The 21,795-nt window shown below is 40.2% G+C and overlaps 1 protein-coding gene across 4 annotated transcripts in view; it reads right to left on the reverse strand.

The window, feature by feature from the left end:
• Nucleotides 1-21,795, reverse strand: part of COL18A1 (collagen type XVIII alpha 1 chain) — a 254,135-nt gene that overhangs the window by 101,606 nt on the left and 130,734 nt on the right. For 2 of the 4 annotated variants that reach the window (XM_053698903.1, XM_053698906.1), the window contains exon 1: nt 5,520-6,752. The exons of 1 other annotated variant lie outside the window; for it this stretch is intronic. In XM_053698903.1, coding sequence (XP_053554878.1) covers nt 5,520-6,693 — 1,174 coding nt within the window. In that variant the 5' untranslated portion in view covers nt 6,694-6,752. One more of the 4 variants, XM_053698905.1, reaches the window with a different exon arrangement.

Genomic DNA, 21,795 nt, shown 5'->3' on the forward strand with positions numbered 1-21,795 from the left:
AAACTTCACTTCTGCTCATATAATTGAGGTTGTTTGGAATGCACAGATGATGACACAAACTTAGTAATTACTACACTCTTTACCTCCAGCTGAGTAGCTGTAACATTTAAATAGAGCTAAACAGAGCATATACACATATGCTTCGTGTGCACCCATGAACAGTAAAAGCTCTCACTCAAACAGTAATAGCTTTTATGAGAAGCATTTTTGCTAATACAACTGCATTACTAACATGCTTTTCTTAAAAACTGAATTGTACTTATGCCCATTTCCATTTTGGCTACTGCGTCCTTTTAATGCATCCCTTCCATGTCCCTTTAAGGCAAAGAGGAATAAAAAAGAAAAACACTTAAAACATATTTAAAAAAAATATTGGCATAAAAACATTTGGTGAAGACGACAGGGATATGATCCCAGAAAAGAAAGAGCAGTTGGAGTGAGACAGAGAGGAGTTATTGAGAGAGAGAGGTCATTAGAGAGATGGATATAGAGAAAAAAAAGAGAAGTTTAAGGCAACTGAAGAGCGTATAAAGACATAGGGCAAGATATATGTGAGAGAGAAATAAGATGGTAAAACATTTTACTGTTTCCCAAACATCTGCACAACCCCCCCTTAAGACCCAAACCAGGACAGATGTTGGGGAAGGGGCACAAAACAGAACAGATGCTAGGCATTATCATCTATTTAAAGCAAAAACATTTTTTTTTCAAATTCTGTTAGTTGCTTAAAGGGACATAAAACCCAATTTTTTTCTTTCATGACTCAGATAGAACATACAATTTTAAATAACTTTCCAATGTACTTCTATTATCAAATGTTCTTCATTTTCTTGTTATCCTTTCTTGAAAAGCAAGAAGGCAAGCTCAGGGGTGTGCACGTGTCTGCGGCACTAAATGGCAGCCGTTTTGCATAATTTTATACATTAGAAAGACCACTAGATGGCAGCACTATTTGTGCACGCTAGCTATCTAGATATCTCTTCGACAAAGAATAACAAGAAAACAAAGTACATTTTATAACAGAAGGAAATTGGAAACTTTTTTAAAAATTGTATTCTCTATCTGAATCATAAAAGAAAAAAAATTGGATTCTCTATCCCTTTAAATATTGAAGAAATAGGTGTAAAGTTTTAGTTTATATAATGTAATGGGCTGTAATGTCATAACTTAAAGGGACAACTAACACAACATTTCACTTCACATAAAGGACCAGATTACAAGTGGAACATAAATATGTTGCCTTTGTGCATTAAAGCGATATGAAGCTCAAACATTTTCTTTTGTGAATCAGGCAGAGCACACAATTTTAAACGTTTCCAATTTACTTCTATTATCAAATGTGCTTAGTTCCCATGATATTCTGTGTTGAAGAGATACCTAGGTAGGCATCTGGAGCACTAAATTGCAGGAAATAGTGCTGCTATTTAGTGCTCTTGGAAATGGATAACATTCTTACAAAACTGCTGCCATATAGTGCTCCAGAAATGGACCGGCTCCTAAGCATAAGTCCCTGCTTTTCAACAAAAGATAGCACGAGAGCAAATACAAGTAAATTAGAAAGTTGTTTAAAATTGCATGCTCTATCTGAATCATGAAAGAACAATTTTGGGTTTCATGTCCCTTTAACATCACTAGAGTGCAATCAATAGTGTTTCTATTTATGTCCAGAGTTATTTTTTAATGCTCGAGCAATAGTGTAGGGGTTGCTAACATCTGCATGTCAGATAGCCTGGGTGCGCTAAATCCCTCACATGATAGATTCTATGTGGGCACACAGTTGAAATTAATGTGGGATATCAGTGAAAAGCTAAACCAATGGTGCACAAGTAGCTGAGTTCTTCATGTAGTTCTGTGCTATACTATTTTAATGCAAGTTAAAGGGACAGTATACACTCATTTTCATATAGCTGCATGTAATAGACACTACTATAAATAATAAGATGCACAGATACTGATCTAAAAATCCAGTAAAAAACTGTATAAAACTTACTTAGAAGCTCTCAGTTTAGCTCTGTTGAAAAGGTTGCTGGAAAGCCCAATGCAAGTGGGGAATAAGAGACACCCCCCCTCCCCCTTCTTTTGCATATGTAAAAGACCCTATACACAAACAGGAGCAAGCTAGATGACGTATTCTCATAAAACTTTGGGGCTTGGTTAGGAGTCTGAAAATCAGAGCAATGTTATTTAAAAATAAGCAAAACTATATATATATATATATATATATATATATATATATATATATATATATATATATATTTATTTATTTATTTTTAATTTTAATGGGCTATATAAATAGGTCATCTACAAAATATTTATGCAAAGAAAAAATGAGTGTATATTCAGAACCATGGATAGTGTTTTCTTATTGGAGGCTTACATCTACCCACCATTGAGCAAGCATAACTCAGGTTCTCAACCAAAAATGGGCCGGCTACTATGCATCATATTCCTGCTTTTCAAATAAAGATAGCAAGAGAAGGAAGAAAAATTGTTAATAGGAGTAAATTAGAAAGTTGCTTAAAATGTCATGCTCTATCTGAATCATGAAAGAAAAAAAAAATTGGGTTTAGTGTCCCTTTAATAAGTGCAGGAGCTAGTTTATATATGTCCCTAAATGAACCAGCAAAATAAGATAATTAAGATAATTTTTAAGGGATGTGTCTTTGGTCTGCAAAACAAAGCATTTTTACTAACAAAATTATAAAAAAAATATATAATTTCACAATGCAGTGAATGATTTCTGATGCATTAATGAAAACAAATAACTCCTTTTGTAAATTTTCTTCCACTTAGGCCTAGCAGGAACAGTTCCACCATGGTTTCTTAGTGTTCCTTTAAAGTGATGGTAAATTATACTTAATGAAATTATAACTACATAGCATGTTAATGAAAACCAATTTGTTTTTTTAATTTATTTTCTTACATACATTTTCACAAATGTAATGTTTATTGGTTCTGTTTTGCAAGGTATCCTCTGGCAAGTATCTCTTCCTTTTCTGTAGTGTAGCGGTCCCATCCGCTCTTTACATAGATGAATGGGGACCGTGAGCTCTAAAGATTTACAGCTGATCAGAGCGCATGTGCAGCTCTGCAACATCTTTTTTTTTTTTTGGAGTGTCATATCAGAATGCCTATTGGATAAAATATCAACTCAAGAAAAAAAAATAGTTTTAAAGTGGGCTGCCGGAGGGGGTATAGTAAAATAAATATAAAGGATTCAGGAATAAAATACTTGTTTTGGCGCATCAGCAAATACATTTGATGAATGAAGGTATATATATAAAAATACAAAGATTCAGGATTGGATTTTAATATATTTGTAAACTTTGCCATCACTTTAAGATTGACACAGTACATGGCAGGGGAATAAAAAGTGCCAGTGAATGTTTCAGCAGCATGTGCACAGCACAGCATTAGAGACAACTGATTAGAGGAAAACTATAGGCAGCAGCATATTACAGATAATGGAAAACAAATAGAGGAGTGTAAGATAAACAGCTATACCTCCTCAGCAATCAAGGGTAACACTTGTTTTCTTTAATATATTTAATAGGGGGACATGGTGGGCATCAGAAGAATGTATGTATTTTAGCAAATGTCACACAAACGAGTAACATGGCTGATATTTTAAATGTGGGGGAAGGGAAAAGGCAAATGAGTTAAAAAGTATATTTATATAGTTTTAGGTTACAAAATGCATCATAATCCATTACCGACTATATAGATTTAGATGTAAATAAATTACAGCAACACAAGATGAAAGGGGTTTGGAAATTATTTGAAATGATTTATAGATCAGGAAGCAAAGCAGGAAAGCTGGCAGGATGCATGAAATATGTTAGCAGAGTTAAAGGTGCTTATGTACTAAAAGGATCCTGTTAGACTAATAAAGCACAGTTCTGTAGATTTAGATCTGACACTCTTGTAACTATTGAAACAAGTTCCACTGAGAGGTCAAACAAACCAATCTGAAGAAGAGCACCACAATAAGAAGCCCTAAAAAGGAGAACTGTGAAGTGTTCATGATAGGATCCAACAGTACTACTTAAAGGGACATGAAACCCAAATTCTTTTCTTTCATGATTCAAATAAAACATACAATTTTAAACAACTTTCCAAATCATTTCTATTATCACATTATCTTGGTATTCTTTGTTCAGGGAGCAGCTATGCACCACTGGGATCTAGTTCAACATATCAGGTGAGCCAATGACAAGATGCATATATGTGCAGCCACCAATCAGCAGCTTGCTCCCAGTAGTGCATTGCTGCTCTGAGCCTACCTAGGTATGCTTTTAAACAAAGGAGACCAATTGTCAAGTCGTTTAAAATTGCATGGTTTATCTGAATCATGAAAGTTTAATTTTGACTTTACTGTCCCTTTAACAGAAAATGGTAGTTGATCAATAGAATTTGATTGCAGCTGATATGGTAGGAACACATGCAGTAAAATAATTGAAAAAATACCTTTAGTATCTCAACTCATTTAACCTAATAAAAACCAAAAATTTACCTTTTGCAAATCTTTTCGGCTATCAACCGTCTGTACCATCTTTACTTACCTGGCAACAAAGATGACACAGAGGGTCTGTGTGTCTCCAAACCTGTGAAATAATGAACATATACACAAGAAACCTCAGAATTTTGCTCAGGAAGAGAGTCACACGACACAGGGAAATGTGCCCCCTTCAGATGACTCCAGCAAGCATCTTGCAAGGCCTCACAGAAGCCACGACACGGGATTGGCGGTGGCACAGGAGAGGTAGGGCTACACTTCGGAAACAGCAGCAAACAGAAAAACCACTCCAGGTAGCTGTGGCACTGAGCCCTAAGAAGCCCCTCCCAATCATGCAAAGCAGCCTGAATTTCCAGCACACTGCTATGATTTAGATAATTTGGTAGCATGTAGGTGTTGATGCCCAATTTGCGGCAGGTGAGGTTGCTGGGGACAGGCAAGCAGCGAGAATTGGATAAAGTCAATTTGGGCAAAAGAAAAGCAGTCTCTGAGTGATTATTTCTACAAGCTGAAGTAGAAGCTTTAGTGCTGGTTAGTAAATCAGATTGGGGTGAATTGGCAGAATCATGTTCCTCTACACTAGTTACATGAATATTAGAAGTGAGGGCACTATCAGTGGCATCTATCCCAGAATGTGTAGGGAACTTAGTGCTCTGATCAAAGTGATTGGAGTTAGCATGATGATTGTGTATATTATTTGAATCAATTACAGAATGGGTTGAATTTACCACATAAAGGGATAGGTCACTAGTAAGAAGGCCTGACTCTTTCATCTGAATCACACTGTGCATGTGGTCTGTGCTATCTAAAGACCTAAGGGACTGAGAGTCCAGTAAGTTGGGATTTGAGGCTCTGTGGGTCTCAGAGTCCAATAAGGTTGGATCTGTGGAAGTCCCACTCATTTCCAAATCACTGCCTTTAGACACTGATTCTAGGTTGCTTTCTGTAAAGGATTTGTGGACTGATGTTGTTGCCACAAAATCCACTGGAAAAGAAGAAATACCTGGTTTGGGAGTTATTTGATCCACTGAGAAAGCCTTGTTCAAGGTCAGATTTAGTGGTCTAGAATGAGGATTGTCTGTGTCATTGTCACTATTCCAACTGACACTGCCATTAGCACTTGGTATGATACTTTGGACAGTTACAGTGGTCTCCTTTTCTTGAACGTGAGCAGAAGTTGAGGGGTCTATTTGTTCTGTGGAGCTTGGGGGATTGCTAGCTTTGTTTTCCCAGCCATTAACAAAGTTCCTGATACCTTCAGCAACATTTAATATTTCAGCTCCCACACCAGCAATATTTTGCTTATCTTCTATCTTAGCTCCAGGTGTTGTGACCAAGGCCTGAGAATTACCATCTTCTTCCCCTCTCTGCAGATTGAATATGTTCCATATTTGTCTCTCATGTTGTTTTTCAGTAGGTGGTGCTTTAGATGTCTGATGCTCACCTTTTATGAATTCTGGTTCTTCTGTCACAGCCCTGGTAGTTGTCTGCACAGTATTCAATATCTCTGGGCTTGACTTTGTAACTGAAGGTGACTGGTCAAGAGGTTGTGATATATTAGGCAGCTGAGGATAGGATGTAGCAGGAGACAGTTTCTCTGCTGGTGATAGTGTTTCAGAAGGATGATTATCAGTATATAAAGTGGAAGATAGGTTTCCCTCTGCAGATGTTGTGACATTTGAGTTATCATTTGCAGACAATGTGGCAGGAATGTGATCTTCTGCAGATAATTTGGCAGAAGGGTGATGCTCTGCAGCTAATGTGGCAGGATGGTGATCCTCTGCAGATAATTTGGCTGGTGTGTGATCCACTACAGATAATGTGGCAAAAGGGTGATGTTCTGCAGATAATGTGACAGAAGGGTGATCCTCTGCAAATAATTTTGCAGGAGGGTGATCCTCTGTGGATATTTTGGCAAGAAGGTGATCCTCTGCAGCAGCAGGTGTTTGATCCTCTTTGGTTCCAGTGGCAGTCGGTTGACTCTCTGTAGGCAATAATGTGGCAAAAGAGTGATGGTCTGCAGAAGTAGCTAAAACCACAGCTTCAGTTGTAGGACTCACAGTAGTTGGGTTTTTTTTGCTCGCCCAGGAAAATAAATTAAAAAACTGAGCATGTGTCAAAGATGATACTAAAAGCACCAGGACAGTGGTCAGCATGCAGCACCCAGCTGGAGCCATGGTAGAGTCTCAGAGAAACTACAGATGTGGGCTGCTGCCTGTTCACATTGCTTTGCCCTCTACAGCTAACAAACTACAAACACCCTTCAAACAAAACCAAACTAGTGGAGGTGGGGCCAGAGGAATACCAAGCCCAGCTTCCTATCACAAGCCAGCCCCACACTGAGCAAGGAGAAGCTGAAACATCTGCACAGGGACCTCACAACACTGCAAACTTGATAGGAAAATAAATAATGCCATGAATAATAGGGTCTGAGAGGCACAATAAGGTCATGTAAATGAGAACACTTCTGCACAACATAATTAGATAAGTATTACACAGAACCGGTAATGCACTCAGACATCACCACATCTACTGGAACACAGTCCATATATACACTACATCACATACATTTATTTTAATCTATGTAAGATTTTAGTACAGAATTATTTGTATAAAGACTTTAGAACAATTGACCTGGACAATATTGTCTAAGTTCTTCTCTCTTGTTTAATACACTAATCCTCATCTTGCATTAATACCAACATGACTGCTAATCAATATGTATTAATAAAGATAAAGTAAAATGTGCATAGGTGAATGAACTCTTATTGACACAATATTAATCATTATGACATTTTAGAAACCCCTTCTTTTTGTTACAGACAATGTATTATATGCATGGAATAGTCTCCCAGCAGAGATAGAGGCAAAAATACAATGCAGTTAAAAAAAAAATGCTGGCTGAAAATGTTATAATAAAATAAGAGATAAATACATAAATGAGGAATTGGCATAAAGAATAATGCAGTCATCCTCAGCAGGTTTATAGAACTAAAACTTCTGATTTTGACAGTTAATGAAAAAGTAAATTGAAAGACACTATTGAGAGTCAGTGCCACTAACTGAGTGTTTGCGAGTGTGTTTGTGAGCATAGTGTCATTCTGCAGACTCTGAGTTGTTCTTTCTGGACACTCCCTTATAGTCTGAGCACAGTTGCACTTGTTATGAATATATGTACAATAACTAATTCTGAGAATGATATTTGTTATGAGCATAGATTCACTCATGCGTCTGTATACCATGGCATTCTGCTTGAGGGTGAGGATAGTACCGTTTGCAGGATTTGAGCACAGTGCCAGAAGTTCAAAGTTTAAGCAAAATTTAACTCACTGGCTTTAAGCATTTTGAAAAGTCAACGTATGAGCACACTGACACTTGCTATAAAGCCACTGTGTGAGAACACTGTCTTATGCTAAAAAGCCACTGTGCGAGCACACTGTCATATGCTAAAAAGTCACTGTGCGAGCACACTGTCATATGCTAAAAAGTCACTGTACGAGCACACTGTCATATGCTAAAAAGTCACTGTGCGAGCACACTGTCATATACTAAAAAGTCACTGTGCAAGCACACTGTCATATGCTAAAAAGTCACTGTGCGAGCACACTGTCATATGCTAAAAAGTCACTGTGCGAGCACACTGTCATATGCTAAAAAGTCACTGTGCGAGCACACTGTCATATGCTAAAAAGTCACCGTGCGAGCACACTGTCATATGCTAAAAAGTCACTGTGCGAGCACACTGTCATATGCTAAAAAGTCACTGTGCGAGCACACTGTCATATGCTAAAAAGTCACTGTGCAAGCACACTGTCATATGCTAAAAAGTCACTGTGCGAGCACACTGCCACACCCTAGGGGTCGGAGCACAGACTCGTATGGAAGCTGAACACTGTACCACACACACTATGCTTGTGCACAGTGCCAGTCATTTGGGTTCTGAGCGCATTATTGCTGGCATGTAGTATAGTATATAACACCAATAGAGTTTGGGCACAGCAGCTTTCATCTGAATTCCGAGCCAGGGCTTGAGAAATGTTGGGAGCCAGGGAGCCACACCCCTAGAATTAACTATTAGCTCAAAATCTTTTAACTATTCTACATATGAGAGGATTTATGTCTAAAGACAGATTCAGAATAATGTGCAGAATGGAAATTGATGAGGAGAGAAACAAATAATGATGATGGTGGAGATAAGAGAAAGACAAGTAGGACTAAGAATGATGGATATATATGTGTGTGCACGTGTGTAGGGGTAACTGACCTTATAAAATGTGCCTACATCTTACCACATAAGACTGGGGAATAATCATATCAGTCAGGCCTATAACATATTGTGTGAGTGGTATGAGAGGCATGGACTAAAAGTCAGCTAGATCCTGCTATAAAACACCCAAATCATCTACAAATATTTTAAAAATGTATTTTAATCACTAAACATCCAAGTACACATTTCTGCAGTATGAAGTGAAATTCATCCCACAAATTATAAATAAACTATTACATCACATTGGCTTGCTTGTTTGATATAGATACGCAGAATGGTACATTTATAATGTGCAAGGGGAACCATTGAGTATGTTCTAACAGCATATCCCGTTCATTCTTCTCTGAACACGATTTAACCCTTAGCTGCTACAGAGAGCTGCAGGCCTTGTTGGCATCTGATGAGTTAACATTAGCACACAAGCTGCCCGTCTTTGCACAGCCATCATCACAAGAAGAAACTTGCTGGGAGTGTCAGAGCAGCACAATGCCTGGCTCAGGAATGAGAGTATCAGATGGGTGTGTAATAACATCTCTATTCATGGACCTTATAGCTGATCATAAAGAGTATATGAATAGCATTTACACTGATCATCGTGCAATCAGCCTTATCAAATTCCTGACCCATGAAGAAAAACATTCATATTTAGATAAGAATGCAGGGAATGTATTACTGAATATCCAGGAATAATGTTGCTTACAAAGTTGTATCTGTGGTTGAAAAAAAAGAAACAAACATACACAAAGGTTTTTACACCAAATGTTCAAGACAACAAAAACTGTAGGCATTGAAATGCCAGAAAATGTATATGTTACGCTACTATACGCACATCCTCCTTGCTATCTCACAAACTCACATATCCCAATGGGGCTTGGTGGTTGCAAAGTATAGAAACAATGCACAATGTAAAGCGGACATGTTTCCTGATGAACCGGACAAACAAAGTAGTTTATATGTCTTGGAATGGCTGTGTTGTAAAATCATTTTAAAATTCTAAACTGTATGCAGGCAGATATGGTTAGAAACTTGCCCCTTAAGGTCTAGATTACAAGTTGAGCACAAAAATTTGCTTCTGTGAAAGCTATATTTGCGCTCAACGTAGTAATACCAGCACACAAAAATGTACGCTGGTATTACAAGTGAGGTGCAATGCGAATGCGACCTCGCGTTCGCATTGCATGGAAGCATTGCACTCACCAGAGCACACTTCCTTAAGCTCCAATGGGAGCCTCGTTCTCATGCGTGAGACACGGCATGAGAACTAGCGCAGCAAAGGGATTAAGTAGTGCAGCGATGGACAGCAAATATAAGTATATATGTATATGAAAATATACATATATAATTATGTGTTTATATGTGTATATACACATGTTAACACAAATATATATGTATATAAGCATATAAATGCAGGGCAGGACTTAGTTCAGAGGAAAAGAGGAAAACGTCTTACGATAACCAGGGGCTGCTTCGTCGTCTCTCCCTGAGCTGAAGTAACTGCTTAGCTAGATGCTGGCAGTCAGTAAAGCTTACTAAACAAAGTTCCCCTTTAGTGGTAGACCATAAGTGAGGTTAAATGCAAAATGAAGGCACAAGATAAAAACAAAGGGGCACCTCATGTGTGTATCAGCATTTCAATGATGAGTGGAACGAAATTCAAGCCGAATGGTTACTCACATTTTATCCAAGTACACTTATGTACTGGTAGAAGCAGGCTGGTAGCTTGGGGTGTACCAGCTAGCCCTCTCCAGAAATAAGGTAGAAGATGCAGGTGCAAACCCACCCACTCGGTGTGCGGGTAGATCCCAATGTGCTAATGTCAGGAACAGTGGCAGTGCCACTTATAAAGGTGTTGTACCACTGCTTGTATGAAAACAATTTGTTTATTTAAAAAAAACTTTAAAAACAAATGACAAGCAATGATTGCAGAGAACATGAACTAAATGTACTCATCTATGCAACGTGTTTCTCAGCCTAAGCATTGGTTGTTTCATCAGGCATAAAGCACCTTACAACTGACAAAATATTTAAAACAAGTTCTACCCAATAGCAAAATGAAGGCACAATACTGCTATGGAGACAAAGTAAAAATATACCTTTAATGAACATTGTTTAAAACAATCACAGCTTGTGAAAACATGGCAGTGACCTAGGAGCATAGGTACTATCAGAGAGTGACATCATCTGACATGTTTCACGCCTTTCTGGAGCTTTGATACTATATGCATAATACTAAATAATAGAGGCTTCTGATGATGACCTGATTATTGTTTTGTACATATTACCAAGTGGTTAAAGGGACATAGAAGTGCAAAAAAAATGTTCAAATGGATTAAATTCAGCTCCTGAACAGCAATGCACTACCAAAACCTAGCTGGACACATCTGGTGAGCAAATGACAAGAAACAATGCGTTAATGAAAAACTAGATATGGCGCCCAGTAATGACTCCTAGCTCACTTACTATCCAATCCTTCCCTAAGATTGAAAAACTGAAATCACAAAATTATTTAAAAGATACTCGGCTAGATTTGGAGTTTTGTCGGTAACGACCCGAAAATCTAACGCCGACTTTTTTCTGGCCGCACCATAAAAATAACTCTGGTATTGAGAGTCCACATAAAGGCTGCGTTAGGCTCCAAAAAAGGAGTGTAGAGCATTTTTAACGCAGCTTCAACTCTCGATACCAGAGTTGCTTACACAAGCGGCCAGCCTCAAAAACGTGCTTGTGCACGATTCCCCCATAGGAAACAATGGGGCTGTTTAAGCTGAAAAAAAAACCTAACACCTGCAAAAAAGCCGCGTTCAGCTCTTAACGCAGCCCCATTGTTTGCTATGCGGAAACACCTCCTAAGTCTGCACCTAAAACCCTAACATGTACCCCTAACCTTACACTTATTAACCCCTAATCTGCCGCCCCCGCTATCGCTGTCACCTGCATTTTATTTTTAACCCCTAATCTGCCGCTCCGTAAACCGCCGCTACTTACATTATCCCTATGTACCCCTAATCTGCTGCCCCTAACACCGCCGACCCCTATATTATATTTATTAACCCCTAATCTGCCCCCCACAGCGTCGCCGCCAGCTACCTACACTTATTAACCCCTAATCTGCCGACCGCAAAGCGCCGCCACCTACGTTATCCTTATGTACCCCTAATCTGCTGCCCCTAACACCGCCGACCCCTATATTTATTAAACCCTAATCTGCCCCCCTCAACGTCGCCTCCACCTGCCTATACTTATTAACCCCTAATCTGCCGAGCGGACCGCACCGCTACTATAATAAAGTTATTAACCCCTAATCCGCCTCACTAACCCTATAATAAATAGAATTAACCCCTAATCTGCCCTCCCTAACATCGCCGACACCTAACTTCAATTATTAACCCCTAATCTGCCGACTGGAGCTCACCGCTATTCTAATAAACGTATTAACCCCTAAAGCTAAGTCTAACCCTAACACTAACACCCCCCTAAGTTAAATATAATTTACATCTAACGAAATTAATTATCTCTTATTAAATAAATTATTCCTATTTAAAGCTAAATACTTACCTGTAAAATAAATCCTAATATAGCTACAATATAAATTATAATTATATTATAGCTATTTTAGGATTAATATTTATTTTACAGGCAACTTTGTAATTATTTTAACCATGTACAATAGCTATTAAATAGTTAAGAACTATTTAATAGTTACCTAGTTAAAATAATTACAAAATTACCTGTAAAATAAATCCTAACCTAAGTTACAATTAAACCTAACACTATACTATCATTAAATTAATTAAATAAAATACCTACAATTACCTACAATTAAACCTAACACTACACTATCAATAAATAAATTAAATACAATTCCTACAAATAACTACAATGAAATAAACTAACTAAAGTACAAAAAATAAAAAAGAACTAAGTTACAAAAAATAAAAAAATATTTACAAACATAAGAAAAATATTACAACAATTTTAAACTAATTACACCTACTCTAAGCCCCCTAATAAAATAACAAAGCCCCCCAAAATAAAAAATGCCCTACCCTATTCTAAATTACTAAAGTTCAAAGCTCTTTTACCTTACCAGCCCTGAACAGGGCCCTTTGCGGGGCATGCCCCAAGAAGTTCAGCTCTTTTGCCTGTAAAAAAAACATACAATACCCCCCCCCAACATTACAACCCACCACCCACATACCCCTAATCTATCCCAAACCCCCCTTAAATAAACCTAACACTAAGCCCCTGAAGATCATCCTACCTTGTCTTCACCTCACCAGGTATCACCGATCCGTCCTGGCTCCAAAATCTTCATCCAACCCAAGCGGGGGCTGGCGATCCATCATCCGGTGGCTGAAGAGGTCCAGAAGAGGCTCCAAAGTCTTCATCCTATCCGGGAAGAAGAGTAGATCCGGACCGGCAACCATCATCTTCCAAGCGGCATCTTCTATCTTCATCCGATGAGGACCGGCTCCATCCTGAAGACCTCCGACGCGGACCCATCTTCATCTGGCGACGTCCAACTGAAGAATGAAGGTTCCTTTAAGGGACGTCATCCAAGATGGCGTCCCTCGAATTCCGATTGGCTGATTGGATTCTATCAGCCAATCGGAATTAAGGTAGGAATATTCTGATTGGCTGATGGAATCAGCCAATCAGAATCAAGTTCAATCCGATTGGCTGATCCAATCAGCCAATCAGATTGAGCTCGCATTCTATTGGCTGTTCCGATCAGCCAATGGAATGCAAGCTCAATCTGATTGGCTGATTGGATCAGCCAATCGGATTGAACTTGATTCTGATTGGCTGATTCCATCAGCCAATCAGAATATTCCTACCTTAATTCCGATTGGCTGATAGAATCCTATCAGCCAATCGGAATTCGAGGGAAGCCATCTTGGATGACGTCCCTTAAAGGAACCTTCATTCTTCAGTTGGACGTCGCCAGATGAAGATGGGTCCGCGTCGGAGGTCTTCAGGATGGAGCCGGTCCTCATCGGATGAAGATAGAAGATGCCGCTTGGAAGATGATGGTTGCCGGTCCGGATCTACTCTTCTTCCCGGATAGGATGAAGACTTTGGAGCCTCTTCTGGACCTCTTCAGCCACCGGATGATGGATCGCCAGCCCCCGCTTGGGTTGGATGAAGATTTTGGAGCCAGGACGGATCGGTGATACCTGGTGAGGTGAAGACAAGGTAGGATGATCTTCAGGGGCTTAGTGTTAGGTTTATTTAAGGGGGGTTTGGGTTAGATTAGGGGTATGTGGGTGGTGGGTTGTAATGTTGGGGGGGGGGTATTGTATGTTTTTTTACAGGCAAAAGAGCTGAACTTATTGGGGCATGCCCCACAAAGGGCCCTGTTCAGGGCTGGTAAGGTAAAAGAGCTTTGAACTTTAGTAATTTAGAATAGGGTAGGGCATTTTTTTATTTTGGGGGGCTTTGTTATTTTATTAGGGGGCTTAGAGTAGGTGTAATTAGTTTAAAATTGTTGTAATATTTTTCTTATGTTTGTAAATATTTTTTTATTTTTTGTAACTTAGTTTTTTTTTATTTTTTGTACTTTAGCTAGTTTATTTAATTGTATTTATTTGTAGGAATTGTATTTAATTAATTTATTGATAGTGTAGTGTTAGGTTAATTGTAGGTAATTGTAGGTAGTTTATTTGATTAATTTATTGATAGTGTAGTGTTAGGTTTAATTGTAACTTAGGTTAGGATTTATTTTACAGGTAATTCTGTAATTATTTTAACTATTTTAGCTATTAAATAGTTCTTAACTATTTAATAGCTATTGTACCTGGTTAAAATAAATACAAAGTTACCTGTAAAATAAATATTAATCCTAAAATAGCTATAATATAATTATAATTTATATTGTAGCTATATTAGGATTTATTTTACAGGTAAGTATTTAGCTTTAAATAGGAATAATTTATTTAATAAGAGTTAATTTATTTCGTTAGATTTAAATTATATTTAACTTAGGGGGGTGTTAGTGTTAGGGTTAGACTTAGCTTTAGGGGTTAATACATTTATTACAATAGCGGTGAGCTCCAGTCGGCAGATTAGGGGTTAATAATTGAAGTTAGGTGTCGGCGATGTTAGGGAGGGCAGATTAGGGGTTAATTCTATTTATTATAGGGTTAGTGAGGCGGATTAGGGGTTAATAACTTTATTATAATAGCGGTGCGGTCCGCTCGGCAGATTATGGGTTAATAAGTGTAGGCAGGTGGAGGCGACGTTGAGGGGGGCAGATTAGGGGTTAATAAATATAATATAGGGGTCGGCGGTGTTAGGGGCAGCAGATTAAGGGTACATAAGTATAACGTAGGTGGCGGGCCTTGCGGTCGGCAGATTAGGGGTTAATTATTGTAGGTAGCTGGCGGCGACGTTGTGGGGGGCAGGTTAGGGGTTAATAAATATAATATAGGGGTCGGCGGTGTTAGGGGCAGCAGATTAGGGGTACATAAGTATAACGTAGGTGGAGGTCGGCAGATTAGGGGTTAAAAATAATTAATCGAGTGTCGGCGATGTGGGGGGACCTCGGTTTAGGGGTACATAGGTAGTTTATGGGTGTTAGTGTACTTTAGAGTACAGTAGTTAAGAGCTTTATAAACCGGCGTAAGCCCAGAAAGCTCTTAACTACTGACTTTTTTCCTGCGGCTGGAGTTTTGTCGTTAGATGTCTAACGCTCACTTCAGACACAAGTCTAAATACCGGAGTTAGAAAGATCCCATTGAAAAGATAGGATACGCAATTGACGTAAGGGGATCTGTGGTATGGAAATGTCGCGGCTAAAAAGTGAGCGTTAGACCCTTTTTTGAGTGACTCCAAATACCGGAGGTAGCCTAAAACCAGCGTTAGGAGCCTCTAATGCTGGTTTTCACGGCTAACGCCAAACTCCAAATCTAGGCCTATGTAAGGGAGCGCTAAAAAAGTTAAGGGGTCTAGGGAGGCAATAAATCTTATTATTTCAATAAAAACAATCTGGCCTCGATTACGAGTTTTGCATTAGAGGCTGTGCGGTGCTAACGAGCAGTTTATGCTCACTGCTCACTTGCAGACAACTTTGGTATTACTGGTTTTTACAAACCTAGCGTTAGCCGCAAAAAAGTGAGCGTAGAGCAAAATTTAGCTCCACATCTCACCTCAATACCAGCGCTGCTTACGTTAGCGGTGAGCTGCTAAAACGTGCTCGTGCACGATTTCCCCATAGGAATCAATGGGGGAGAGCCGGCTGAAAAAAAAACTAACACCTGCAAAAAAGCAGCATAAAGCTCCTAACGCAGCCCCATTGATTCCTATGGGGAAATACATTTTATGTCTACACCTAACACCCTAACATGAACCCCGAGTCTAAACACCCTTAATCTTACACTTATTAACCCCTAATCTGCCGCCCCCAACATCACCGACACCTGCATTATACAGGGAGTGCAGAATTATTAGGCAAGTTGTATTTTTGAGGATTAATTTTATTATTGAACAACAACCATGTTCTCAATGAACCCAAAAAACTCATTAATATCAAAGCTGAATAGTTTTGGAAGTAGTTTTTAGTTATAGCTATTTTAGGGGGATATCTGTGTGTGCAGGTGACTATTACTGTGCATAATTATTAGGCAACTTAACAAAAAACAAATATATACCCATTTCAATTATTTATTTTTACCAGTGAAACCAATATAACATCTCAACATTCACAAATATACATTTCTGACATTCAAAAACAAAACAAAAACAAATCAGTGACCAATATAGCCACCTTTCTTTGCAAGGAAACTCAAAAGCCTGCCATCCATGGATTCTGTCAGTGTTTTGATCTGTTCACCATCAACATTGCGTGCAGCAGCAACCACAGCCTTCCAGACACTGTTCAGAGAGGTGTACTGTTTTCCCTCCTTGTAAATCTCACATTTGATGATGGACCACAGGTTCTCAATGGGGTTCAGATCAGGTGAACAAGGAGGCCATGTCATTAGATTTTCTTCTTTTATACCCTTTCTTGCCAGCCACGCTGTGGAGTACTTGGACGCGTGTGATGGAGCAATGTCCTGCATGAAAAACAGAATTTATGTTTACCTGATAAATTTCTTTCTCCAACGGTGTGTCCGGTCCACGGCGTCATCCTTACTTGTGGGATATTCTCTTCCCCAACAGGAAATGGCAAAGAGCCCAGCAAAGCTGGTCACATGATCCCTCCTAGGCTCCGCCTACCCCAGTCATTCGACCGACGTTAAGGAGGAATAATAGCATAGGAGAAACCATATGGTACCGTGGTGACTGTAGTTAAAGAAAATAAATTATCAGACCTGATTAAAAAACCAGGGCGGGCCGTGGACCGGACACACCGTTGGAGAAAGAAATTTATCAGGTAAACATAAATTCTGTTTTCTCCAACATAGGTGTGTCCGGTCCACGGCGTCATCCTTACTTGTGGGAACCAATACCAAAGCTTTAGGACACGGATGAAGGGAGGGAGCAAATCAGGTCACCTAAATGGAAGGCACCACGGCTTGCAAAACCTTTCTCCCAAAAATAGCCTCAGAAGAAGCAAAAGTATCAAACTTGTAAAATTTGGTAAAAGTGTGCAGTGAAGACCAAGTCGCTGCCCTACATATCTGATCAACAGAAGCCTCGTTCTTGAAGGCCCATGTGGAAGCCACAGCCCTAGTGGAATGAGCTGTGATTCTTTCGGGAGGCTGCCGTCCGGCAGTCTCGTAAGCCAATCTGATGATGCTTTTAATCCAAAAAGAGAGAGAGGTAGAAGTTGCTTTTTGACCTCTCCTTTTACCTGAATAAACAACAAACAAGGAAGATGTTTGTCTAAAATCCTTTGTAGCATCTAAATAGAATTTTAGAGCGCGAACAACATCCAAATTGTGCAACAAGCGTTCCTTCTTTGAAACTGGTTTCGGACACAGAGAAGGTACGATAATCTCCTGGTTAATGTTTTTGTTAGAAACAACTTTTGGAAGAAAACCAGGTTTAGTACGTAAAACCACCTTATCTGCATGGAACACCAGATAAGGAGGAGAACACTGCAGAGCAGATAATTCTGAAACTCTTCTAGCAGAAGAAATTGCAACTAAAAACAAAACTTTCCAAGATAATAACTTAATATCAACGGAATGTAAGGGTTCAAACGGAACCCCCTGAAGAACTGAAAGAACTAAATTGAGACTCCAAGGAGGAGTCAAAGGTTTGTAAACAGGCTTGATTCTAACCAGAGCCTGAACAAAGGCTTGAACATCTGGCACAGCTGCCAGTTTTTTGTGAAGTAACACCGACAAGGCAGAAATCTGTCCCTTCAGGGAACTTGCCGATAATCCTTTTTCCAATCCTTCTTGAAGGAAGGATAGAATCCTAGGAATCTTAACCTTGTCCCAAGGGAATCCTTTAGATTCACACCAACAGATATATTTTTTCCAAATTTTGTGGTAAATCTTTCTAGTTACAGGCTTTCTGGCCTGAACAAGAGTATCGATAACAGAATCTGAGAAACCTCGCTTCGATAAAATCAAGCGTTCAATCTCCAAGCAGTCAGCTGGAGTGAAACCAGATTCGGATGTTCGAACGGACCCTGAACAAGAAGGTCTCGTCTCAAAGGTAGCTTCCAAGGTGGAGCCGATGACATATTCACCAGATCTGCATACCAAGTCCTGCGTGGCCACGCAGGAGCTATCAAGATCACCGACGCCCTCTCCTGATTGATCCTGGCTACCAGCCTGGGGATGAGAGGAAACGGCGGGAACACATAAGCTAGTTTGAAGGTCCAAGGTGCTACTAGTGCATCCACTAGAGCCGCCTTGGGATCCCTGGATCTGGACCCGTAGCAAAGAACTTTGAAGTTCTGACGAGAGGCCATCAGATCCATGTCTGGAATGCCCCATAGTTGAGTGACTTGGGCAAAGATTTCCGGATGGAGTTCCCACTCCCCCGGATGCAATGTCTGACGACTCAGAAAATCTGCTTCCCAATTTTCCACTCCCGGGATGTGGATAGCAGACAGGTGGCAGGAGTGAGACTCCGCCCATAGAATAATCTTGGTCACTTCTTCCATCGCTAGGGAACTCCTTGTTCCCCCCTGATGGTTGATGTACGCAACAGTCGTCATGTTGTCTGATTGAAACCGAATGAACTTGGTCCTCGCTAGCTGAGGCCAAGCCTTGAGAGCATTGAATATCGCTCTCAGTTCCAGAATATTTATCGGTAGAAGAGATTCTTCCCGAGACCAAAGACCCTGAGCTTTCAGGGATCCCCAGACCGCGCCCCAGCCCATCAGACTGGCGTCGGTCGTGACAATGACCCACTCTGGTCTGCGGAATGTCATCCCTCGTGACAGGTTGTCCAGGGACAGCCACCAACGGAGTGAGTCTCTGGTCCTCTGATTTACTTGTATCTTTGGAGACAAGTCTGTATAGTCCCCATTCCACTGACTGAGCATGCACAGTTGTAATGGCCTTAGATGAATGCGCGCAAAAGGAACTATGTCCATTGCCGCTACCATCAACCCGATCACTTCCATGCACTGAGCTACGGAAGGAAGAGGAACGGAATGAAGTATCCGACAAGAGTCCAGAAGCTTTGTCTTTCTGGCCTCTGTTAGAAAAATCCTCATTTCTGAGGAGTCTATAATTGTTCCCAAGAAGGGAACCCTTGTTGACGGGGATAGAGAACTCTTTTCCACGTTCACTTTCCAGCCGTGAGATCTGAGAAAGGCCAGGACGTGTCCGTGTGAGCCTTTGCTCGAGGGAGGGACGACGCTTGAATCAAAATGTCGTCCAGGTAAGGTACTACTGCAATGCCCCTTGGTCTTAGTACCGCTAGAAGGGACCCTAGTACCTTTGTGAAAATCCTTGGAGCAGTGGCTAATCCGAAAGGAAGCGCCACAAACTGGTAATGTTTGTCCAGGAATGCAAACCTTAGGAACCGATGATGTTCCTTGTGGATAGGAATATGTAGATACGCATCCTTTAAATCCACCGTGGTCATGAATTGACCTTCCTGGATGGAAGGAAGGATAGTTCGAATGGTTTCCATCTTGAACGATGGGACCTTGAGAAATTTGTTTAAGATCTTGAGATCTAAGATTGGTCTGAACGTTCCCTCTTTTTTGGGAACTATGAACAGATTGGAGTAGAACCCCATCCCTTGTTCTCTTAATGGAACAGGATGAATCACTCCCATTTTTAACAGGTCTTCTACACAATGTAAGAACGCCTGTCTTTTTATGTGGTCTGAAGACAACTGAGACCTGTGGAACCTCCCCCTTGGGGGAAGTCCCTTGAATTCCAGAAGATAACCCTGGGAGACTATTTCTAGCGCCCAAGGATCCAGAACATCTCTTGCCCAAGCCTGAGCGAAGAGAGAGAGTCTGCCCCCCACCAGATCCGGTCCCGGATCGGGGGCCAATATTTCATGCTGTCTTGGTAGCAGTGACAGGTTTCTTGGCCTGCTTTCCCTTGTTCCAGCCTTGCATTGGTCTCCAAGCTGGCTTGGCTTGAGAAGTATTACCCTCTTGCTTAGAGGACGTAGCACTTTGGGCTGGTCCGTTTTTACGAAAGGGACGAAAATTAGGTCTATTTTTTGCCTTGAAAGGCCTATCCTGAGGAAGGGCGTGGCCCTTACCCCCAGTGATATCAGAGATAATCTCTTTCAAGTCAGGGCCAAACAGCGTTTTCCCCTTGAAAGGAATGTTTAGTAACTTGTTCTTGGAAGACGCATCAGCCGACCAAGATTTCAACCAAAGCGCTCTGCGCGCCACAATAGCAAACCCAGAATTCTTAGCCGCTAACCTAGCCACTTGCAAAGTGGCGTCTAGAGTGAAAGAATTAGCCAATTTGAGAGCATTGATTCTGTCCATAATCTCCTCATAAGGAGGAGAATCACTATCGAGCACCTTAATCAGTTCATCAAACCAGAAATATGCAGCTGTAGTGACAGGGACAATGCATGAAATGGGTTGTAGAAGGTAACCCTGCTGAACAAACATCTTTTTAAGCAAACCTTCTAATTTTTTATCCATAGGATCTTTGAAAGCACAACTATCCTCTATGGGTATAGTGGTGCGTTTGTTTAAAGTAGAAACCGCTCCCTCGACCTTGGGGACTGACTGCCATAAGTCCTTTCTGGGGTCGACCATAGGAAACAATTTTTTAAATATGGGGGGAGGGACGAAAGGAATACCGGGCCTTTCCCATTCTTTATTAACAATGTCCGCCACCCGCTTGGGTATAGGAAAAGCTTCTGGGAGCCCCGGCACCTCTAGGAACTTGTCCATTTTACATAGTTTCTCTGGAATGACCAACTTTTCACAATCATCCAGAGTGGATAATACCTCCTTAAGCAAAATGCGGAGATGTTCCAACTTAAATTTAAATGTAATCACATCAGATTCAGCCTGATGAGAAATGTTCCCTGAATCAGTAATTTCTCCCTCAGACAAAACCTCCCTGGCCCCCTCAAACTGGATTAGGGGCCCTTCAGAGATATTAATATCAGCGTCGTCATGCTCTTCAGTAACTAAAACAGAGCAGCCACGCTTACGCTGACAAGGGTTCATTTTGGCTAAAATGTTTTTGACAGAATTATCCATTACAGCCGTTAATTGTTGCATAGTAAGGAGTATTGGCGCGCTAGATGTACTAGGGGCCTCCTGAGTGGGCAAGACTCGTGTAGACGAAGGAGGGAATGATGCAGTACCATGCTTACTCCCCTCACTTGAGGAATCATCTTGGGCATCATTGTCATTATCACATAAATCACATTTATTTAAATGAATAGGAATTCTGGCTTCCCCACATTCAGAACACAGTCTATCTGGTAGTTCAGACATGTTAAACAGGCATAAACTTGAAAAGAAAGTACAAAAAACGTTTTAAAATAAAACCGTTACTGTCACTTTAAATTTTAAACTGAACACACTTTGTTACTGCAATTGCGAAAAAACATGAAGGAATTGTTCAAAAATCACAAAATTTTCACCACAGTGTCTTAAAGCCTTAAAAAT

The sequence above is a fragment of the Bombina bombina genome, chromosome 1, assembly GCF_027579735.1.
Source record: "Bombina bombina isolate aBomBom1 chromosome 1, aBomBom1.pri, whole genome shotgun sequence".
In the NCBI taxonomy this organism is placed as follows: Eukaryota; Metazoa; Chordata; class Amphibia; order Anura; family Bombinatoridae; genus Bombina; species Bombina bombina.